Below are 25,833 nucleotides of genomic sequence, written 5' to 3'. Positions count from 1 at the left end.
ATGCTTTCATTTCAGAATTTTCCAACCCCCTAAAGAGTTGCTGTAATCCTCTGTGGAAAACAGATAAATTGAGGTATTCCAACAACACAGATGAAACCCAGACCCCTAGGGCCAATCGGCAGTGACATCACACCACATTCCAAAGCTGCCCTTTACTATAAGGAGCTCATGCAGAAACCCGTCTTGTTTTCCTTCAGTTATCAGGGGTGAGAATAGTATAATTATCTTCCCTCACACAGGCTTCATCTACCTTTCAACCAGGAAAGCAATGGGCCCCATGTATGTGTAACTGAAAGGTTCTTGTTTTAGCAAATCAGGCTTGATCACACATTAAGCGGGGAAAGATCCTACATTTTTACCGTCTAGCGACATAGGACTTTGCATTTCTCAAAGTATTAAATGCATTTATGACTAAACCACAAAAAAGTTCTTAGTGGCTACATTCTCATAATTTAAGAGAGATATTGGTACTGCTGTCACTACCACCACCAAAACAACAGCTGTCATTGACTGAGCACTCACAACAGGCTCGTTACTATTCTAACAGTGCTATGATGTAGGTGCTACTAAGATACCCATTTTGCAGATGAGAAAATTAAGATATGGAAATGATACATAACTTGCAGGGCCATATAAGTAGCAGTACTAGGATTCCAAACCAGGCAATCTATGACTCTATTCTTAAACCACAGTGATAGGACTTGTATTTGGCCTGGTGGGACAGAACCAAGGTGTTATTAATAAAACAAGGTTCATAGTTAACACCAACAGTCTCTGGGGTACAGAGAATCAGAGGTGACAGAGACATGGCATGCAGCCCCTATTTCATAACCCACACTGGGAGAAACAGACAGAATCAGGTTAGACAGACTGTCAAACCCAACTGAACCCCAAAGGACTTTTCGTTTGGATGAAGACAAAAAAAATTATTGAAAATTTATAAGATCACTAAACTTTAATATTCTGCAAAGAGCTTTGGTATAAAATAGTCAAGGTATCACATCACAAAAATAAAAATAAAGTCCTATATTTTATGGAAACTGAAAATTTTCTAAAATTTTTTCATCATCCAAGTTCTGCATGTATTTAAAGAATACCATTAATATTACCAAACTCCCCAATGATGTCTCTTCTTCCAGCCAAACAATGTCCTGAGCACCCAGGACTTCCAGTTGCAGATTCAATCATTTAGCAGATGTTTGCCAAGTGGCTACAACATGCCACAGCCTATACCTGATACATTTCTTGGCCTCTAAAGACACTCATAAAGGTGTGGATCTCAAGTTCCTGTTTACGAAAAATTGATGCAATGATAAATGAACCATTTCCAAATTGATAAGAACTGCTGCTTGTTCTGTCCTTTCATTCCACTAACAGAGAGGTGGAGGGAGAACACGGCAGCGATGGTAAAGCAGAGGCCACGCTGCCCTGCATCTTAGGGCCCTAGGTAATACAAGAGAATGAAGCAAGAGACAGAATGGGGGCCAACTGGAGAGCCTGGTCCCCTTCTAAAGGACAGCCATGACTCAGTTCCATCAATTCTTTACATTTTTCAGGAAGGAAAACTCCCCTCACCCTCACCCCCCCCCCCCCCAAAAAATAGAGCTATTTATGTGAAATCTCTTTCTGGTTTGGCTTTCAATTGAAAGTTTTCAGAAACACTGAGTATGCCAAACAAAGCAGAGCCACAGAAGAGCTAAGGCTTGCTGGTTATGGGTCTGCAATCCAATTTGCTTCTGAAGTGTTGTAGGAAAGAGGCAGCCTGACCTGAGAGAATGCTGTTATGGGCAATTTCTTTGGGTCCCTTCCAAGTCCACAAAAGAACCAATAGTGAATTAATGGCAGAGCTGACTGAGGGCTGTGCTGTGACCTGGTCACAATCAGAAAGGTGTCCTGCAAAGACAAGGTATGGAGAGAAGCAACGAGGCCTGTAATCTTGTCTCCTTTATGGAAGAAAGTGGCACTGCAGCCAGCCCTGCCTGCATATTGTTTCATATTAAATAAACAGAACTAATTGGTTATGACTGGTGCAGTGATTAGAGATGCATTAGCAACTTGATTTTTTTTTAAAGAGACATTAATCAAGAATACAAATATAAGCAGCTACTAAGATTGCTCTCATTTTTCTTGTCTTCTTTTCCAAAATGTATTGTGGTTTTAATATTTCAACTGCCATCATCACATCATATTATCCATTTAAACCAGGTCCTGACCTAATGGGATTACCAAAGGAATAACATCCCAAGATTCATTCACTTTGGTACCGAATTAAGAAAATCTAAGGGGAAAAATATCCTGGACCCTGACTTTTGAAATGTGATGTGCTGACAAGCTCTCGCTCAGGCACCGTGAAAGAGAAGGAAGAGTCCTATTAAAAACCCCGTCCTGGCAAGAACCTCAGTCACTGAATGGAACAGCTATGTCACAATAAACAACGAAAAATAAACAAAATAAAGAGATGGGAAGGAGTGGCTGTAACAGCTCAGTATGCAACATAGCGCAGAGATGAAGAACTCTAGCTTTGGCCCCAGATGGGCCTAGTTTTGAATTCTAGCTCCTTCATGTAACAGCTATGTGATGGGCACTGACAGGTGTGGCCAGCAAGTCTCTAGTTGAGTGCCTGTATGAAGTGATGCTTGTTGATACCCAAGATTCTGCCAAATGATTCACTCCAAGTAGACAACTCCCACCCCATTCAATGACCTGGGACCTTGTTTAAGTGTTCCAGAAGAGGGGGTGAGGTCCTGGATACCTCAAGTAGGGAGAGGTCTTGAGGGAAAGCCCCTTCCTATACCTGATCAAGGGGGGCCCAGATAGAACACACTACTCCAGTTCCATATGGATCCCCAGAACTGACCCTTCAACTTTCTGATTCAGTAGATCTCAGGTAGAACATGCAAATCCATGTTGAATAACTCTTTCATGTGATTCTAACACAGCTGTTTTGCAGAATAGTGCTTGGAAAACACTCTAGAAAAGAATTCAAATGGATATTCACAGACAAGTCTGTGGTAACAATAATTTAAGAATTCCCATCTTGGAGAGTAGGAGGTCAAAGTCTCTGTGTGCCCCAGTGATGAGCATATTGGAACTGAATCTTGCTGGGTAAGCCTTTGTCCTGGTAGCGGGCCCAATATCTTACTGTATAATTTAGACTATAAGCCAAATGAACTAGATCATCCCACAGGATAGTTTTGGTGCTAAGTCAAGATATTTTTGATGTGTAATAAATATTAATTCCTGTTAGTGTCTGTTGGTGTGTTAGGAATATCAAGTATTTGAGAAAGAGAGAGACAGACTCTATCAGTGCTCTTCTTCTCATATAGGCAAATGTACTATTGTCTGATAACCCAACTCTCCACAGTTGGATCAATGAAAGCTGAAGGTCAGGTGATTATGACCCAACCTATAAGATTTTCTTCAAAGAAAAGAAGTTTAAGTAACTTTATCTCAACTATGCATAGCTTAAATGTCCTTTTCTTATGAAGTTAAAAAAAATAATCTGTTCCAAATATGTATGTGTGAAAGAAAAATGAGAGAGTCATTCCCAGATTTATTTATTAAGTGGCTTTGGGAAAGATCATCAAGATTTACTGCCAAGAAGATGATATATTGTTTATAGTATTTGGCTCATCAGAAACAGAAGAAAAATGTTTTCTGCAATACAGCAAACAGTTTTATAAAGCAAGAAGATTTTATAGAAAATAGTAATCATTATCAAAACCTACTCTCACCACCCAAACATCTCAGAACCAGTTCTGGACTCCAAAGGGTGAGCTTTCAGTCTAGCCCATATTCAGTTGAACCAAGTCTAGAAATAGAGATAAGTGAAGAGCATCATGAAAATGTCAAAGCCCAATATTTATCCCTTTTTCATTCAGCACCATAATTTTAAAATGGGAGCTAGAAATGCAAAGGTGAATAATATATGGTTGTTGCCCTCAAGGAGATTAATGTAATAGAAGGGATAATAGTAGTAGCTATATATAACTAAGTGCTACATACAGCAAGCCCATGAGCTAGGTACTATTGCATCCCCATTTTAAAGAAGAAGTAGTGAAGGTAAAGAGAGATTAAGTACTTACCAAAGATCACCAGGTAGTTAGAACATACATGTGCGTCAAGCAAATGAGGTAACAAATACCATACAGATGCCCTAGGACTGTCACAAGTCGATATTGAGGTACAAGGGACACTTTGGGCTGGGATGATTCGGGAGGAAATATGAAAAGGCAGTGACAATTGAGTTACATATTAATGAATAGGTGGGAGTTTTACAGGTAAGAACAGGGAGTAAGAGATGTATTTTAGACATAGGAAATGGTATTAAAATATAGCAGGACTGGAAAATACTTCATTATAGAGATGAAAATAAAATTATTTAAACCCAGAGGAGAAAAACAGAAGCAGAAGTGTTCTTAAATATATCATTTACCTGGATTTAAAGCCTTTCTCGTTCTCATTCTCCTTCACAAGCATTTTCTAATTTTCCCATTCATCTTAGGCAACAAAAAGTTCCTCTGGGAAAGCTGTAACATATTTGCCATGTTCCAGGGTCAGATGAAACACTGAAGCTGAGTCAGCGCTTCTTTCTAATTCCCTCATTCATTCAATAAATATTTATCAAGAGCCTTCCATGCACCCCCAAGCACAATCAGTGTTTGAGATACAGTGGTGAACAAAACTAATGGGAATTTATGGTCTGGGAGTAAAGGCAGACACTAATCAAATTATGACACAAATATATACTAAACTGTTCACTTTAGACACATAATCAGGTTGGGGCACTGAGCTAGCATGGAGAGTCAGAGGAGGCTGACTCTGGGACATGTAGCCTAAACTGAGTTTTGAAAAGATTACTGGGCTGGGGTGGGAGTTAGTTGGGAAGAACTGCTTGTACAAGGATCTCAAGTCTAGAAGGAGTGTAAGGTATTTAAGGAACTGAAAAATCTGTGGCTGGAACAAAAGGTATAAAAGAATAAAAAGCCCTGTTTCACTTTTTCCATCTGACTTATTTTGCTTTGCATGATATTATCAAGATCCATCTATGTTGTTGCAAATGGCAATATTTCATTTTTTCTTATGGTTGAGTAATATTCCATTGTATATATATGTACCACATCTTCACTCATATGTGAGATATAAAACTGAAAACAAGAAATGAACAATATAAACAAATAAACAGAAACTCAGAAACACAGACAACATTTTAGTGGTTATCACAGGAAAAGGGGAAAGGGAAGAAGGAAGAAAAGGGTAAAGGGGTCAAATACATGATGACAGAAGATTTAACTTTGGGTGGTGAAAATACAATGTAATATACAGATGACATATTACAGAATTGTACACTTGAAACCCATAATTTTATTAAGCATTGTCACCTCAATAAATTTAATTTAAAAATAGGTGATAGATAGATAGAAAGAAAGAAAAATAAAAAGGCCTCTAGAGTGAGGAAGTAATCATAGAAAAATAACATTCTACTGCTCTGCAAAGTCCAGTGCAGAGGGCGTGTTGCTTTTGTCCAGACACAGAGGACATTGTGGGTGTAGGACGATTTGGCAACCATTTCTAGCTCCTCCCTACCCTGGAGAGTACTGACCCAGATTTTTTTCAGCCTGATCATGTCCATTTTTGCTATTCTATTATTTTAAGCAAAATATTAATTGTTTCCACTGCCAAATTGCAAAACAAGAGCCATGTCCTTAAAAAAAAAAAAAAAAAAAAAGCCAATAGATGTATGTTCCCAAAATTTTTCCCCTGATTTTTCACATATTGAATCTGATTTTAAAATAAATGCAAGCATAAATTGGCTCAAGAGAGAACTACAGAGATAATAACAATAAGGAAGTAATTAGGGATTTTATATGTTGATTTTTATTTGCACAGACCATACCAAAAAGTTCCAACGAATATACCCTGGTGGTTTTTGTTCTCTTCTAAACTCTGTGTATAGCTGCCCTGCTATGCAACAGCTTCAACACTTCCATTCTAATATCTGGAAGGCCTGCTGCTCTGAAATGCTATAATCACTCTAAAGTCAAAAGCCATTAAATATCCATTTCTAAAATAAAAGGCTGAACTCATCTCAGATGATGTCATTTTGTCTGGGCTTCTGTGTTTTCAAGGAGAACAACTTGAAATAATCAAGAATATAGTGTGCAAACTCCCAAGGTGACCGGTTTTCTCATAGAAGTGTGAGATTAGGAGGGAAGTAGGGTGGTATTTAAAAGAATAAAGTTTAAAAATGATAATAAAGGTACTATTACAGAATAAATTGGTACCTTACGATCTGTTTCTGGGAACAAAATTTAAAGTATTCTAAGTTTTTTACATAGATAAAAACATATGCTTTCCTTCTTACATCAAAGAAATGACCAAAACGGTGAACTATAACTAAAGTGTTACTGTTTACTCTGTTCCTATACTTTGACAGAAAGGGTGTGTGTTTTAAGTTAGGAAGTATCCAATCACATTTTAACTAGGAAGAAAACTTTCTTGGCCCTAGATTGAATTCTTTGCAAGGTGGTGATTTGCACAGAAAAGAAACTCCAAATCCTACATCACTGTATGGGGAAAAAAAATAGATTTAACTGTTTTTCCTAACTACCACAACACAAATAAGGAAATAAAGAGTACAATTATTTTAGAGTATAATTTGGACAAAACCATAGCTTCTAAAATTAAAACCCTAACCATTTTGCATGTTGGAAAATGTAAATTGTTAATGAACACTGCACCATATCAGTTTCCTGTTCCAGATGGTTCTCTGTCAAGTTGGCAACAATTCAAGAGCCTGACGAAGAGGTGCAGGCATATGTCTTATGTTTAAAGTGAAAGAAAAAAAGAAGGGGGCTTCATTTTATAAATACTCCACTGAAAATTACAATTCCGTTTGGGGCCAATTCGGTCCAGGTGCTAAGGACAAAATAAACAGGCAACACATGAAAGCAGAAAAAGTCAGCCTTCTATGGGAATTACACTCTTGGTTACATTTAAAACTAAATTTTAAAATACATACCAATATCGCTAGGGTTGTACACATATGTTCTCCTTCTGGCTTTTTAAATGTTAAATCTTCTATTCTCACATAATAATATGTCAAAGCCTAGACCCCTTCGTGTCTCTCTTTAGTTTTCTTCTGCTGCAATTTTAGGTTAAACTGCAGCGGAAGAAAACAGAACTGTTTTTCTTCCTACCCAAGGTCCTAATGATCCTCCTTTTAGGCTGAGAGGGTCCTCCTTTATATTCCGATTAAGGATAATTTTACTTTTGAGGGATAATGCCTCCTAGAACTCAGGACCCAGATTCAGCACTAACATTTTCAACAACTTCCTTTCCAATGTTAGTTTTAAAAACCTTATTTTGACAATATACTTGTGCCTTCTTTATTTCAGGCACTGTGAACTTAGTAGACAAACCACAAAACACATTTAAAACAAAATTCTATCTGAAACCTTCACTTAGAAAGCATATATGGGATCTGAATTTCTACTTATCAATACATCATCGAATACACATCAAAACAATAACAGTAGTTTTCTCTGTGTAGTAGGTTTGTAGGTAATTTTTAAATTTTATTCTATGTTTTTTAAAGAGCAAAAGATCTTTCACATATTCTACAATGAACATGTATGATTTCTGTAATCAGAGAAAAAATTCGACGATAAATATTTTAAGAAACATATAAATATGAATGAAGCTTTAAAATTCATCCAAATAAGAATCCCTTTCTAAAATTTATTTTCAAAGAAGTATATATAATTTCCCAGCTACACATGACAGGCATAATTACTGCTACTTGAGTATTGAGGGGCATTCACATGGTGAAAGTAGCTTTAGTTCTAAGAATCACTTTAGTTGACAGTTGCTCTGATGCTATTTTCTAAGACACTAGTGAAAATACCAGACAATTATTTCCAGGCATACAAACACTCTTGAAACAATTATTTGGGCATCAATGACATCTTCATTTACAAGTAAAATATTAAATTCAAGAGAGGGAAGAAAATATGTATTTTTTAAAATATAAAGATAAAAAATTGATTAGTGAATGTTTTCATGGTATAGATATCTAACTTTTGTATATCAGTATCTCTTCCTTTATAGAATTACTCCAACCCTATTCTAAGTGGCAACAATGGACTGTCAATCTCAGCCTACTGCCCATTGCTGTAAATCTCTCCTCTCTCACCCCCTTCTTCCCTCCTGCAGGCCCAAAACACAGTTCGAGGCTCAAGACTTATCTTGGTCAAAGGGAATCCCATTCCCCTGACAACAGTGACTGAAAGTCAGTCAGCTTCCTTTCCTAGGATTGATCTACAACCCCTGGAAGAAAAAAGCTCTTTTGTTCCTGGGTTGCTATTTTGGAATGATATAAGCCAGGAATGGCTGGGAGAGAGGAGAGGTCACACAGAGGCAGTTATGATAGGAAAAAATGAGGAAATACTTAGAAGGAAGAAAAGTTTAGATGATGCAGAGTCCTGATCGCACTGTTGGAGCCTCTGCCCAGCTCTCCTAAATATAGCTGTCTCTGAACTTCTCATATGAACAAATATGAAAGGCAAATACCAACTGGGAAAACATATAGCAAAATATTTGACTAAGTATTAACTTTAATAATCAAAGTGTTCTGATTTTAAATTATTAAGAATAAAATGAATAATTCAGTAGAAAAAAAGTAAAATACCATGAAGGAAAAGATGAAATACAAATAGCAAATATCTGTTTTTCATAGGTACTCTATAAAATGAAATTTACATGTAACTTCTGCATTGTTCTTTACATTTCCAAATGCTCTACAATGAGAAGGTATGTCATAGTGGAGGAAAAATCTTAAAGTAAAGGTATTAAAATATAAAATTAAATTTAAGAATGTTAAGCTGGCATCAGTAGGCAGAATAAATAGGTGGACAGGTGTAGAGTCAGGGATGTTAGCCAGAAGTCCATGGGACAGTCAGTATGTGCCTGAGGATAAGGAAGCATCTTTGGAGAGATGTCAACAACATCTCCAAGGAAACAGAGATGGTCTGCAGGGAGTGGCTCACTGCTATAGGGAACAAAGTTGAGTCAATGACTCCACTGCTTTCCTCCTGAGATGATAGTGGTATCCTGAAAAAGACAGAATGGTATTGTAGAGGAGCTGATTTAGCTGTATGAAAAGGAATATACTGATTCAAATTTAAAAAACAGGAAAAAAAAAGCATATGAAATTAGAACCATAGCATAGGACAGAAAGAAGAGACTTTAGATTCGCCCAAAAAGACTCATTTTATATGAGGATCCCAGGGCTGAAGTAAGCTAAATGACTTACTTTCAGGTTACACACTACAGACATAAATAAGAATAAATATCAGGCCCCTTCCTCACTGTGCTCTTTTCAGCCATATCATCCCATAGCTATGTGTTCAAGACAATTACCATTGTATTCCATTTCTTCTCTTTCATGATTGATAAATTTATGCCACATCAAATGTGAAGTTAATAAGAATCAGCAATAATCAATCTCTCTCTCTCACATACACACTTATGACTATTGGTATCATGTGCAGACACAAAAATTAGTGATGAACAGCATGTCTCATGCATTTGTTCACATATAAATATCAATGCAAGAAGATCCATTCCAGTATCTTAGTTAAGAATGGTCATTATTATGATATGGCACAAAAAATATTAAGTACGTGAGAAAGTTATTTGTAGTGATTCCTTAATATATTAGCAAAATTACTTAACTAGTTAGCTACCGAAATTGGCAGCTCTAAATGTCTTTCTCCACAGCTTGTAATATATTTTAAATATGAAGTAAACATTTTAAACTTCACTTGATACAGCTGTTTTGTAATATGTGCTGTGGTTAACTATTTTAATATGTTGGACAGTAAAACTGAATGTAACAGTTCCAACATTTCTCATGGGAGTGATTTAGGGCAGACATATGTTCTTCATCAGAGTTTCCAGCAGAAACCTTAGAAATCTAGAGGAAAAATAGACCCTGTTATACCAAACCGTGTTGCAAACCATAATAGAAAACAAGTCTCGAAAGCTGTTTACTGTTTTGTTTTGTTTTGGCAGCCCTGAAAGAAGAAATCTGAAATCCAAATCCAAAATGAAGGTATATTCCTTAATGAAAAGTCTAATACTGGAATGCTGCGATAATTTAGAATTCATAAATTAGTAACAAGCAATGAGGCAAAATCCTTTCTGAAATTAATTTCCCCCTACCTCCTGGAGTCCTTCTTCAGCAGAGTGGTTGGATTCTGTAGCCATGGTTTTATACACTGTCACTGACTATAATGAGCTAAGGTTTTCATTCAAGTGTGGGTAACATGAAGACTGGTGATGAACTTTTAGGATCACTCTTCCAGTTACATACCAACTCCTTATCATTGCCAAACCAATAGGAATGCTCAGGGTCTAAATAACAACTTCTCAAGGGAAAGATTTTTGAAATCTTGAAAACTGTTTTTGAATAGTAATAGTACCCTTAGGAGCAAAAATCTGCAAAAATGCATATTCCGCATTTGATGAATTACTGAAGGAAAGCTGTGAGATGAGGAAAGAATGCAGAGGTGAAGGAGTGAAGGAAGCATACAAGGAGAAATTCGTATTAGCTCCTCATCTTTTATAATTCTCTGATTGAAAGTACCTCATATTTTACAAACTTTCTACAAGGCTAGGAAAAGTACTTGGCCAACTATGAAAAATGCTTTGTTTGAAAGACATACCTCTACTAAGATAATTTTAAAAAGTCTATGCCTTGTGCTAATGAAGACGAAAGTTTAATAAATAAAGTGGCAGCCACAAACAGTAATAATAATTTTATATGGTCTACATTTACCTGAACTTTTCAAAAGAGGAAAGTTGTCATAAACAAATCATTGCAATAGATTTTTATTTGGTTGTAGAATGTGGCTTTCTTTCATTATGGATAAGGGCACATATACGCTTTCCATTTTAAAGCAGACAGTAAAGTACCATGAGCTACCTTCTACAACCTATTGAAAAACAAATTCTCAAATCCTTCCTCATTTGAAATTGATGACAAGAATTTCTTCTGTTAGATTTCGAAAAGAATGCAAGTGAACTCCAGTTGAGAGCTTACTAGGCTATGTCTATTTTCCCCATGACCTTCAGAACAATGCTTTCCAAATTGGACATGCCTTTCATCATTTGTTATGTGTGATTGATCTTACAGGAAAATGGACAAATGAGGAGGAATAGAGAAGGAAAAACACAGAAAACGAAATCCTTAAAGGGATCAAGATGGTGGAGTAGGTAAATGCTGTGCTTGCCTCATCTCATAACCACAGTAAAATTACAACTAAACTACAGAATAGCTATCATTGGGAGTCACCTGAAGTCCAGCTGAACAGAAGTCCTACAACTAGGGACACACAGAAGAGGTACTTTGAGACTGGTGAGTGGGGTAAAGACACGAAAGGGGCTGGTAGCACTCCCACATGTGGCAGTTGAGAATTGAGATAAATATGTTGGCTGTGGAGGTCCTCCCTAATGAATGAGTGGTCCAGGACTCACATCAAGCTCCCCAGCCCAGGGTTCCAATGCCAGGAAGAGAAGTCTCCACAACTTCTGGCTATGAAAACCAGCAGAAATTATGGCTGAGTGAGACGAAGGGCTGGTGCACTCCCAGGGCCCATGTGTGGACTTACTCGCTGACAGACTCACTTGCTCTGAGCTCCAGTCCTGGGGGAATAGCTTGAAAGCCACCTGGGACATACAGGGGGAAACTGAATTGTCTGGCTTCAGGGAAAGGGTTGGAAGGGCAGCTTTCTCCCAGACAGATGTGCTGGCAGAACCACTGCTCCTTTATTGAGCCTTCCTCCGTCCCAGCATGCAGACTTAGGTGAGTGCTATATCTGATCTCTGTCGACCTGACCAATACTGGTCACCCTACCCTGGTGATTCCCTGAGATCCCACTCTACCCAATTTGTGGGCTCACCCAAACCGCTTCAAGTGGCTTTTCTATATAAACAGCCTTTCTTGATTCATGTTGTGGACTAAAATCTCTCAAAGGTTCACAAAACCCAAACACGCAATATCTGGCCTTGGTGTACACCATACCTCTTGCCGAAAAGCCCCAAGTGTGGCACTAGTGGTGACCAGTCTCAGTTTGCAACATGGCCTCTCCAGGCACTTCCAAGTTCAGTGTGGGTGGCAGCCATCTTTGGATTGCTTAGTGGCTCATGCCAGGGGGCCCCAGGTAGGGCACAGGCTGCAAATGAACTTGGCCTGCAGCAGGGCCTCTCTCAGAAGGCCCTGGCCTGCACACCTAGTGGCAGGGTTTGGTTTGATCCAGAGTACCACCTGGGGTTACATCTGAGGATGACACACCCAAAGGGAAGACTAGGCAGGAACCAGAATCCTGCTAAAGCAAATCTTGCTCTGTAGGGTCAGCCCCTGAACAATAGCTCCTCTACTAGTCATGGCCAGTCATCATAACCAATCAGCCCAAGGTCTAATCCCTCTCATTGACTTGCAAATAGCAGCCAAGGCTCAACTACAAAAGGAGGACATACAAAACCCATAAAAGGGACACACTTGTAGCACCTGGTGCAGATGACCAGGGAAAACTGTGCCACTGGGTCCCACAAGATAACTACTACATAAGGCTGCTATACTAGAATTGGGAGACATAGTGGCCCTACCTAATACATAGAAACAAACACAAGTAAGGCAGCCAAAATGGGAAGACAAAAAAAACATGTCCCAAATGAAAGAAAAGGACAAAACTCCAGAAAAAGAACTAAACGAAATTGAGACAAGCAATCTACCAGAGGCAGAGTTCAAAACACTTGTTATAAGGATGCTCAGTGAACTTAGGTGAAGAGTAGATAAACCCAGTGAGAACTTTTAAGAGATAAAAACATAAAAGTGGAGATAGAAAATACAAAAAAAGAACCAGTCAGAAATGAAGAATACAATAACCAAAATGAAAAATACCTTAGGAGAAATTAACAGTAAATTAGAGGAAGCAGAGTACTGAATTACCGATTTGGAATATAAGGTAGCAGAAAACACCCAATCAAAACAGAAATAAGAAAACAGAATCTTTTTTTTTTTTTTTTAAGTGTAAGTGGCCTCTGGAACGGCATCAAGCCTACCAACATTTGCATCATAGAGATATGAGAAGGGGAAGAGAGAGAGCAAGGAATTGAAAACCTATTGGAAGAAATAATGACAGAAAATCTTTCTAAACTGGTAAAGGAAATAGACCTACAACTCCAGGAAGCACAGGGTCCCAAACAAGATGAACCCAAACAGGCACATAGCAAGACACATCATAATTAAAATGCCAAAGGTTAAAGACAAATAGAGAATCTTCAAAGCTGAAAGAGAAAAGCATCTAGATACCTACATGGGAGCTCTCATAAGTCTGTCAGCTGATTTCTCAACAGAAATTTTGCAGTCCAGAAAGGATTGGCAGGAAATATTCAAAGTGATGAAAAGCAAACACCTACAACCACAATTACTCTACCAAGAAAAGCTATCACATAGAATCAAAGGACAGCTAAAGAGCTTCCTAGACAAGAAAAAGCTAAAAAGAGTTCAACGACACCAAACTAGTATCATAGGAAATGTTAGAGGGATTTCTTTAAGAAGAAAAAGATAAAAAATATGAATAATAAAATGGCAATTACTATATATCTAGCAACAATTACTTTAAATGTAAATGGATTAAATACTCTAATCAAAAGCTAGGATGGCTGAATCAATAAGAAAACAAGACCCTTATATATGCTGCCTACAAGAGACTCACTTCAGATTGGAAGACATACACAGACTGAAAATGAAGGGATAGAAAAAGACATTTTAAGAAAGTGAAAACAAACAAACAAAAAGCTGGAGTAGCAATACTTTAAAACAAAGGCAATAACAGGAGATAAAGAAGGACCTATACTTTAAAACAAAGGCAATAACAGGAGATAAAGAAGGACCCAGTAATCCCACTTCTAGGTATTTATCCAAAAAAACAAAACAAAACAAAACAAAACAAAACCCCACTACTTTGAAGGGACATGTGCATCCGTATGTTGCAGTTTTATTTACAATAACCAAGACATGAAGGCCACATTGGTGTTCATCAATGGATAAATAGACAAAGAGGTGGTGCATATATACAATAGAATATTATCTAGATATAAAAAAAAATGAAATCTTGCCATTTGCATCAACTTGGATGGTCCTAGGGGGTATTGTACTGAGTGAAGTCAGACAGAGAAAGACAAATGTCATGGATGGAATCTAGAGAACAGAATAAACAAACAAACAATAAAAACAAGTTCACAGATACAGAGAGCATTTTGGTGGTTGTCAGATTGTGGGGTGGGGGGATGGGGAACAGGGGCTGGGATTAAGAAGTACAAATGGTAGTCACAAAATATTTATGATTATATAGCATGAGGAATATAGTCAGTAGTATTGTAATAACTATGTATGGTGTCAGATCAATACTGAATTTATCGGGATGATCACTTCATAAGTTATATAAATGTCTAATCACCATGGTGTACACTTGAAATTAATATAATATTGTATGTCAACTATAACTGAAAAAATAAAAATATAAAAAATTTAATAAAAATCCCTTAAAATCAAAACTTTTAAAAAAGTGAATGATTAAAAATATCATGATCTACCAGGAAGATAGCTTATACATTTTATCTAAATCAGGGTGAAGTTCTGATATTCCAGTTAGAGTAACAGGAATCCTGCCATTATTTTAAGCCCAAGATTTGGGAATTACATGGAAAAAGAAGCAGAGCTAGAGATCTAGAGAGAAAAAAATAATGTCCACAGAATTTGATGAAAACTTATGCACCATCCTTTCCATAAAATTTACACTTGACATTCTAATATTTTAAAATCCTAAAATGTTTTAGAACTCAATTAGCATAATTCCTACCAATACCTAAGTCCCACTGTGTGTTCCATGTGCTGGGAAGCTCTTCACATGGCTTTATTTTCCTGAAATGTCATCCTTTTATTAAACTCAACCTGCATCCTAGAACTTTCTGTCCCATAAATAGAGTTCTGTGAGAAGGCCAGTTCCACTTAGATGGTATCTTTACATAATCTATTCGGAAAGAAAACCTATTCTACCTCACTGGTAAACTTATGTCAGAGTAAAATTTAAATGAATGTAATTTTTTTCTTTTAGCTAAAGGAAGTAAAAAAATAAGGTCACAGGTCCCTTCCTGTGCTTTCTAATAAAACTGTAGGGTACCATTTCCTCTGCCTAGAGATCTTTCAGATTTCTAGTAAGTCATAGAGTTAGATTCAAAAGCTTTTCTCTATAATCAATATGTGATGTAGTGTTGAGTATAAAGACTGCAATGAGGAAACCCACTCAATGGGCTGAATTCTGCCCTTCAATAACATCTCTTTGACTCATACAGTGTTTTTGAAAATGAGCCAATTTCTTAAACCTGGTTAATTCTGAGTTTAGTCCTGATTTTGTGAGAGATTGGCAATATCTGATTCATGCTTTCCTGGCAACAATTAGAGGATCTCCAGTTTGACACAGTCCCCACCACTCCCTGTTCACTCCTTCATTAAGATGAAATATCCTTTGCTAATTATCATTGTATCTTTGCTGTTGTTTTTCTAAAACCTAATCTATTTTATTATTTATATTACTTGCTAGTCCTTGTAAGCATTTGAGTTTGAGACTCCTATTGTAACCCATGGTTTCAAACATTTTTAAAGTATGAGGATAGCATATAATTATGCTTTTGGTATCTGTCAACTGAAAGATACAAAAGAAAAAATATATAACTTTAGCAGTACCTTTAAATGAATTTACATATTATAAATCATAAGAGTAATACTTAACTTATGAATAATGCATAAAGCACACATGAAGCAATGACCCTTTTGTTCTAAGTCCTACAGTTTCCTAGGGATCTATGAGCCAAAATTTGGAAATCTCTGTTCTAGTAAAAAGAATTCTGAGCTAGGAATCAGAAGACAGTCTCTAGTCCCATCTTTGCATTGCACAGCCTACTGGTTAGTGATTTGAAGCAAGTCAGTCAACATTTTGGGGCCTTGATTTTCTCATGTGCAGTGAACAGACTGGATCATTCTTGAGAAACTTTCCATCCATAAAACATAATAATATATGTTTATGAGTCCTGACACCTATCATACAAACCCAGGCAACTACAGGACTTCCCAAGAGTGTATCTGAATTTCACCTAAAGACAAAAGCTTCTTAGGGAGGGAACTGCCATGGGACAAATAAAAACACAGAGAAAACTGCAACTCTACTATTTCTAAATTTAGGTACAATTTTATATTCTCTGTCCCAAACCATGTTTGAAAAATTAGAAGTATATTTATGCACGCAAAATTATAAATATATCTCATCTGAGCTCAGATTTGGATGATAGTTTTTAAACCTGTATGTTAATGGGCTCAAACTTGTATATTCTTTTCAGATCAAAAGAGATATTCCTGTGTGAAAATACTTTGAACACTATAGTATTATCTAGGAGCATCAGATATTAAAATGCTGTTATTACCTAGTGCATCCTAGCTCTATTTGGTCAGAACCAATTTAATAACTTGAAATTCTTTGTTTATAAGTGTCATTTAATATCAAGCCATCACTGCATTCATAACCACACATTTTGGATGCTTAATTATATTTGGTATAATATTATGTTGTTTTGTAGTGTCTTCTGTGTCTGTCTTGTTTCGAAAATGACTGTAAGCTCTTTGATGAGAGATTGCTTGATGATAATAAAGGTGATGCCAACAACAAAATAATAATGATAAAAATAATAGGGATGATATAGGTAACATTATATACATTATACACCAACAGCTGTATCAAACACTTCAATTATTTCATCTCATGAGTTCAGTAGTATTACTATCTCCATTTTATTTATGAGGAAATTGAGAATCAGTGAATTTAAATGACTTGCTCAAGATTACACATCTACTGAAATCCAGAGTTAGAACCAGAACCCGAGCCCACAGCTAACATCATATTTAATGCAGAAAAACTAAGTGTTTTCCTTAAGATCAGGAACAAGACAAGAATGTCCACTTTCACCACTTTTATTCAACATAGTATCGGAAGTCCTAGCCATAGCAATCAGAGAAGAAAAAGAAAAGAAATAAAAAGCATTCAAATTGGAAAGAAAGAAGAAAAACTGTCATTATTTGAAGATGATGTGATACTATATAGAGAATGCTAAAGATCTCACCAAAAAAATGTTAGAATTGAAGATGAATTCAGTAAAGTAGCAGGATAAAAAATAAATGTTCAGACATCAGTTGCATTTCTGTACACCAATAATGAATTATCAAGAAGAGAAATTAAGAAAATAATGCCATTTACAATAGCATCGAAAAAAAAAAACCTAGGAATAAATTTAACCAAAGGCTCCAGTCAAGTAGATCTGCGCTCTGGTTCTTTTTTGAAAAAAAAATATTTTTATTAAAATATCACTAATATACAGTATTATATTAGTTTGAGGTATACACCATAGTTATTCAATATTTATATACCTAAAGAAATGATCACCGTAAGTCCAACAACCATCTGACACCATAAGATACTATCACAATATTATTGACTATATTTCCTATGCAGTTCTGCAAATTCCCATAACTTATTTGTTTTATACTTAAAAGTTTAAAACTCTTATTCCCCTTCACCTTTCCCCCCTTTTTTGATTTTTTTCAATTACAGTTAACATTTGATATTATTTTATATTAGTTTCAAGTGTACAGCATGGTAATTAGACATTTATATTCCTTACAAAGTGACCACTCCGATAAGTTAATGCCAATCTGACACCATAGTTATTCAAATATTATTGACTATATTCCTAATGCTGTACTATATATCCCAGTGACTATTTTTATAACTAGCAATGTACATCTTAATCCTTTCCCCTTTTTTAACCCATCCTCCCAACTCCCTTCCAATTTGCCCTCTGTATCTATGAATTTGTTTCTGTTTTGATTATTTATTGTTTTTTAAATTCCACATGTAAATGAAATCATAGAGTATTTGTCTTTCCCTGTCTGACTTATTTCACTTAGCATAATACCCTCAAGGTCTATCCATGCTGTCGCAAATGCCAACTTTCATTATTTTTATAGCTGAGTAATAATCCATCACACACACACACACACGCATCACCTCTTCTTTATTCATTCATCTATCAATGGACACTCAGGTTGCTTCTATATTTTGGCTATTGTAAATAAAGCTACAATGAACATAGGAATACATATATCTTTTTGAATCAGTGTTTTGGATTTCTTTGGATAAATACCCAGAAGTGGAATTGCTGAACCATGTAGTAGTTTTACTTTTAATTTCTTTATACTCTACTGCCACTGTCCCCATAGATTCTATGCTTAGAATAATGCTAGATATCTAGACATGTGTAATAAATATTGATTAGTTGAAACTATTTGAGATACAAGCCCATTGATACTAGCATTCAAAAATCATCATTTTTGTATATGCTGTAAAAGAAGTTTCGATATTATAACTGTAAAATTAAGAAACCTTGGACAGCACTTCACTTCATAGTATATTATCTTTGCCTTAGAATTTCCTGTGTAAGGGAAGCCTATAATGATAATTGCAGCAAATACAAGTTTCTTACCTAATGTTCATGCTTACTTTCTCTCTTCTAATAGAACCCTGACTTTGTTCATGATAAATATATGCCCAATTGAAAATACTCATCAGATTCTCCTGCAGCCAGAAACGGTCATGAGATTCAGTTAGCTAGTATACAAGTCTTTTGGGTAGGACTTACAGAAAGGCTATTATTTTCCTAATGTAAAAAAGGACAGACTCTGTTATTATATGTCTTTTGCTTTCATCCTTCCTCACTTCTTGACTGAAAAAACGTGGACATAGTATGTCAAGAATGAGTGCCCACCTTAAGGCCATGAGGACAAAAACCACACCTTCAGGAAGGAAGAAAGGAAGGAAGTTAAGGGAGAGAAGGAGGCATGGGCCGGAAAGAGCATGAGTTCCGTTGCCTGTCTGTGAACCTCCTGCTAAGAAAAATGAGTCCCTATTTGTTAAGCTAATCTGGTAAATTTTCCATTACATATATCTAGGTATAATCCTAATGCAATGATACAGTAACTGATAATCCCAAATTATCAACAGGAAGTAAAATAGGAGTCTAAGAAATATAAATTACAGTTTCTATGGTAATAACCTGCTTCTATCTTAACTATAGAATTTTTACCTACTTTGAATCATTCATCACCTAGCTTTACACTAAACCTAATTAAGTAAATCTAGCCCCTATTAATCTTTTCTTTAAAGATACTATAAAAATTCATAGAAATAAATCAAGGAGCAATATAAAAATGTTTCACCAGAAAGAAATTTTTCCAAAATAGCTTTGGGAGTCAAAAACCATATGCACATTTTGTTTTTCTTTGTTTATTGATTCCAGAGCCTTCTGATCAACAAACCTTAGCACACTGATTTGCCCCTAATAGGTTCCAGCTGTACCCAGATGCTGCTTCACTTCAGTTCACAGGTCAACCACATAGGGTCCGAGCCCTGAGAACTCGTTGACTCTGACCACGGCAGTCCTGTCCACTTACCTCAGTATACAATGCAAACATTCTCTGTCTACGAGCATCACAATGTAAAAAAGGTTAGGAAGCACTTCCCTATATGACAGCTAGATGCTATTGAAATAATAAGAGCAATGGGAAAAAATGATCTATTTATAATACTGTAGAACCAAAAATTAGCTCATATACATAACATCATTTGATTCTCAGCAAAATCATGGGGGATCAATAGGGCACTTATGTTTATTATCAAGGTTCACACTGTTAGGAAATGGCAGAGCCCAACTTTTGAATCAAGGATTTCCTCATCTGAGCCCTATGCTTTTTCTGATACAGTTCCCTGCATGATGACATTCTAAGTATGCATAGACCTTTAAAATTAGCATTTTGATTTCATTCTCTGAAGAATGAAATGGTTTTTCTTTGTTTTTTCCTGTGACTGCCATGCAGACACTAACATATTTGGAAACTGATACTCTCTTTGAACTTAGCAAGACTGAGAAATGACAACACTAAATGGCATATTTAGGCCAAACTAACCTTCTTTTTACAGCTCCCATTGCTGACACCCAGAGAGCCAATCCTTGTTATTCTGTGTGAGTAGAAAAGAGCGTTTTTGCCTATGACTCTCCCCAAATGTATCTATTAAAAAGAAAATAGGATGCTGCCATTGACCATACTGAAGTTTCGCTTTGTTTTGCCAATTACAATTTCTCATTGTCCTGTCCATAACAGGAAAGAATAGGGAGAAATGAAAGAAACTGTCAAAAGTAAATTACATATTTAACATATAAAAGAAAATACAAATTTTAAACACAGAGCAATTATTGTCAAGAGATATTACTGAAATGAAAAGAATTTAAGTGTTATTCCTATTTTAGAAAAGCTAGACAATCAAAAGATTTTAGTGACTAGAAATGTTATTTTAATTTATTTATAGCAATGAAGAAACAAAAAGGATAGATGCACAAGGATAGAAAGGTATGAGGAAACATCTATAAGTAGCTATTATAGACAGATTAAAAAAGCACAGGCAATATCTAAAATATTAACCAAATATTAATTCGCTGTTCAGAAAATAAGAACATGATAGAATGGTTGAGCATCTATGGCATAAAACAATAAATGTAAGCAAGCATAAGTTAGAGAACATAATAAGTGCAATGGTTATGGAAGAGAGCTTGGGCAGGTTTAAAACCTCGTGTTTAAAGATGTGGGCTCCAGATCTGGAACACCAGAGTTCAGATCCTGGTTCCATCACTTAGCAATTGGGTAATGGAAAAAGTGTTGTTTTTTTGATCATATTGACAGTTCAGATTAGTAAAATTATAGCATTATACAATATGTAGAATTCTTATATTGATTAAGTGCTTGTTTACAATATTTCTTAACCATATTTCATCAACCATATCATATACACAAGGCATAAAAATTTTTTTGCCACCCAGTAACAAAGTAAGCCAAGACTGTAAACTAGAATAACATAAGCATAATACTGTGGGCAAGTTCATGGTAAAAACTAACCTAGTTCCCTGATAGGCTAAACATATTTGAAGACAATTTGATTCTTCCAACACGTCCTGGGGTATACCATTCTATTCCATAAGATTGAGTCACAATAGCCTCAACACTATTCTATTTTTATTTTGGGATATAGATTAAACAGTCTCCTCAGTAGCTAACTATAAATATAAATGCTACTTCTCAGGACTTTACAATATACTCGATAAGGGGTATGTCTACACTGCCCAAGTAAAAGTCTATCTTCAGAAATAAAGTTCTTTTGGTGTACACAGCAGTTGATCAATGAATGTATTTATGTTCCACTGGTAAGTTCACTTAAGTCTAATTTAAGCAGCACATCTTATTCATCTTGTTTAAACTGTACATGTAAAGTTAATGTATAGGAATGTATAGTCAGTGTTACAAAATAAGTTTCTAAAATTTAAAAATATACTAAAATTTCCACAAATTCTTATTTTTTAACCTTCCACTACTAAACTTAACAAGCTTTCTTAATATAAACATAAATGTACAGAAGTGTCTTAAAATGTGAAATCACACTTAAAAACAAGAAAATGAAATATCCTGAGCAATCATAGAGAAACTAATAAAGGATGAAATGCCGGGTCAATAAACACCTTGAGCAAATATTAAATGAATACTCTTACAGCATGACTTCAATTCCCAAAAAAATATAGTAACATACTGATGTTACAGAAAAGCTATACAAATAACCTCAGCTAAAACATATCATCTTTGTTGTCTGTTTCTGAAATTATGCATTTTAAAAATAACTTCCTATTAAATTTTCCTAGCATTCAATTTTACTTTGAATCAAATCACTGTTCTAAGAACTGTGTAAACCATATTAAAGCTTTCTAAGTCAGTATTCATTTATAGCCAAACATGTGTAATCACATATAGTACTATACCTAAATGAAATGTGAATAAGTTCCACAAGTATTCCTTAGGTAGATTTTAAGTTGGCAAACAGGTTCTATACTAAGCAAGAAAACGTTTCATTTCTGTGGAAACTTCATTCAGTTTCCATCTCGTCAAGGTTTCATTTTCCACAACCAAACATAGGAAAGGTCAGCAGTGGGCACAAAGGAAAACATACAGGCATGGGGCATTTAGGTTGACAGCTACACAGCCTGCTTCTGTGCAATCTGGATACTCCCTCTAGTGAGGCACAATAGGGGCAAGCAGGAGAAGTTGGAAGATATATAATCTTCCTCAATTGAGCCTTCCTAAATGGAGAGGACTACACACACACACACACACACACACACACACACACATTAACAAATGGAAACTTGCTATGTTTTTTAAGCATTTCAGTTTTATGTGTAAATTGTAATAACATCTTGCTTTCAGAAAGACCCAAGCTCGATAGTATTAATGAAAATAAGCCTTACACAAAATATAAACAAAAATATTGCATTTGATAAAGAGTAACACAAATAAATGTCTCTATGAGTTATATCACAGTTCTTACTAAAAGAATGCAGTTAGATTTTATAATATTTAATTATATATTTCCCCAAATTAACATAGCTTACTTTACTGGAATATTTGGTTATTATTTTGGATGCTATCAATTAATTCAGATTCAAAATGAAATATGAGGAGTCAAAATAAGAAACAATTCTGGAAAATGGCAACTTTTAATCCTATCACATTGTGTAATATCTTAGGGAAACATTTTTTTTTTTTAAGTTTGAAATGACAATCTCAAAGAGAATGTCAATAGAAACTTCTTTGAATAAAATGCACTTCATTTTATTTTTCCTAATATTTGTTATATATAAAGATGTTATTTAAGGAGTATTTAGCTATTTTAACAAGGCTTTGGCTATATGGAATACAAATTCTGACAAGGAATTAGAAGTTTTCATTGTATTATTTATTTTTAACTCCCAAGTCTGGAAAAATAAATAATGCAATGAAAACTTCTGATCTTAAAGGTTAGCTAGCATTCACCATCCCTCTTAAAATTCTAAACAATTCCCATGAAGATCACTTCATCTTCTTCCTACAATAGCCTTTATTTTTAACTCTGTTTTCTGTATCAGTAATATTTATGTCTTATATCTTCGTTAAACACTCACCTGTGACTTTTTGCAGCAAAGGTGACAATTCAGTTTCCTCACAAAAGACCTGAACCAATGCTTTCTTCACTTTTTCTTCAGCTTCAGCCAGGTCTTTGTCCTCTGTGAACTCTCCAGTGACAGAATAAATATATATTAGGAGGATCAATAGCTCTTCAGAGCTGTAGTCATCATTGGTCCTCTGATTTGAAGGCTTAATCATGGGTAGTAGCTGATTTAACACAATAGATATAGTCGAATCTCCAATGCTCTGAAATTAAAGGTGGTAATGTGAAAATATGTCAATCTTGTACCAAGACGTAATTCATGTACATCAGTCCAAAGAGAACTTGCAAACAAATCTTTGATGTTCAGTGACTAGATTGCTTCTTATTTGTTTGTTTCTCAGCCTGAAGAGAATATTGCAAAAAATTAGGCATTAGAGCTCTTGTTTTAAAATATCTAGTTTATAGAATGCTAGTCAAGCTGCAGACCCTTCTATATTATCTTACATATTGCTTAAAATAATATTAAATAAGTTAAAAATAAAAATACGAGTACTTCAGACACCAAAAATTTAAAATAAAAATAATATGTTTATAAAATAATATGATTAAAAATAAAAACATGCCAGCATCTATATTCCACATGAATGCTGACACTTCTTCAGAGGAATGGCCTCAGATTTTGCAGCATATTCTTTTTAATATTCTCTATATTGGCAAATATTAGAATAGATTTTTTTTTATATAACAGTGAAGTAATTTTCTACTAAATCTGGTGAATAGAACAAGGAATCAAACTGGGTAATGTAACAGGGTTCAAGATATCTTACAGTTAGTCTGAAGATAATTCACCTTAAAGCTGTAAAAAGATTTTGCTTTTAGCTTTTACACCAATTTCTTAAGCGATATTTAATAGATTATTTCAAAATTCCACACCTGTGATAATAGCATTGCATCACTGGACTGATTGCATGTTTCTAATACGAATTCTGGGATTTTTGGTGAGTAGATAAACCCCCATTTTAAATAATGTGATCTAATTTCCCCTATAATATAAAATAACCTTTTAAAATAAAACTCAACTATTTTTGAGTTTTATTTTAAAATAAATAAAATCAGGAGCCAAGTGTTCACAGCTTGTGACTTTCACATTATTCATTCAGAAGCATTCACTGAGTATCTACTATGTTCCAGATAATATTCTAGGTCTGTGAACACAAATGAGCAAAACAAATCCCCTTCTCTCATACAATTTACATTTTAGTTGGGGGAAACAGACAATTAAAAGCTAAAGAAGTAAAATATGTAATACATTAGATGTTGGTAAGTGCTATTGAGAAAAATAAAACAGGAAAGGAAGACGGGACTTTAGGGTAGGTGTTGTGTGTGTGTGTGTGTTTATGTACATGAACATACACTATTTTGAAGTGGAAAAGCTATGTTAAGAAGGAAGTAATGGAATAAAGAAAGACCTACAGAAACTCATGTTTGAATGAAGCTGATATCAAACAGATGAATGTGATTTTATATTGGGATGACTACCCAAAATGAGCATTTCTAGTCAAGTCATGTTCACACCTGGAAAAATTTGGCTATATCATCTCAAGGTTAAGGTTCACAATTACCTTATTTGGCACAAGAAAAACAGCTGTTACCATTTATTTCCACTAAAAATCTTGGATGGCCACAATGTACCACAGAAAATAAAATGGTAAGTCTTTGGAATGAATAAGGTAAAAGTGGAAAAACAAAATGGAGATTTTACTGTTACGTGATGACAAGACATAATTTATCAAGTATAAACACAAGAAGGAAAGGGCTTTGAATGGCATTCTAGAACTGTCCTATAGCTTTGGGAGTTTCCTGAGTGGAACCTTCAAGTGTTCGTTCTTTGCTTTACAAGCTGACAAAAGCAATTTTAAAAAAAAGGAGCTGTGTGGTTGGCCTGTTAAAAATGGGCAGTGAGGGCTGCTGTTTAGTTATTTTTTTAATTTTTTACCCTATCACGAACTCATTAAATGACATTAAGCAGACTCCTTTATTGCTTTATATCCCATTTCTAAAAAGCAGGTGTATACATCAAGGATCTATTTCATAGAAGCCCTATGATTCTCTACCTAGAGAAAAAGGATTCTTTTTAAGATAGTTATAAAAAGTAAAACATAGTAGGATAATCATCATAATCATTTGAAAAGATTCACTCATCAACATCTGGCCATGAGAGCATCATTTTCAAGTGGTCGATCTAAGATATGTTCCTAGAGAACAAAATCCCTTTAGTGACATTCTAGCAGACTTCTGTTAGCTAAGCATTACTTGAGCAAATCAATTTCTAAAATTACATCTCATCTGCTTAATGCATCCCAAGAAGTTAATTACTGAGTTGAATACAAAGCCAAGAATACTAATCAGTCTAAAAGAGGCATTTGATAAAGTGGAAATAAAAAGGCTCCATTTCAACAACTCGGATTCTGATACTATTTCACTACCTAGTTCCTTAACCTTGTAGAATCTCAGTAAACCTCTTAGAATCTCTTTATCTCTAAAATGATAACTAGAAGATGGCTGAGCTTTTAAATCATATTTAGGTTGAGGTCTCCATTTTCACTTTCTCCTCCCACCTTTTTTAAAAAACATT

The 25,833-nt window shown here is 35.3% G+C and overlaps 1 protein-coding gene across 2 annotated transcripts in view; it reads right to left on the bottom strand.

Annotated features, from left to right (window-relative positions):
- Positions 1 to 25,833, bottom strand: part of SCFD2 (sec1 family domain containing 2) — a 346,047-nt gene that overhangs the window by 195,831 nt on the left and 124,383 nt on the right. Inside the window, exons 5-6 of one of the 2 annotated variants that reach the window (XM_016119586.2) lie at positions 23,212 to 23,461; positions 18,276 to 20,239 (exon numbers count right to left, since the gene is read on the bottom strand). In XM_016119586.2, coding sequence (XP_015975072.1) covers positions 20,145 to 20,239; positions 23,212 to 23,461 — 345 coding nt within the window. In that variant the 3' untranslated portion in view covers positions 18,276 to 20,144. Of the gene's footprint in view, positions 1 to 18,275; positions 20,240 to 23,211; positions 23,462 to 25,833 lie in introns of those variants that run through there. The other variant, XM_016119585.2, reaches the window with a different exon arrangement.

The sequence above is a fragment of the Rousettus aegyptiacus genome, unplaced genomic scaffold (assembly GCF_014176215.1).
Source record: "Rousettus aegyptiacus isolate mRouAeg1 unplaced genomic scaffold, mRouAeg1.p scaffold_m13_p_10, whole genome shotgun sequence".
In the NCBI taxonomy this organism is placed as follows: Eukaryota; Metazoa; Chordata; class Mammalia; order Chiroptera; family Pteropodidae; genus Rousettus; species Rousettus aegyptiacus.
The sequence above is the reverse complement of the archived record's forward strand: the minus strand, read 5'-3'. Positions and strand labels throughout refer to the sequence as shown.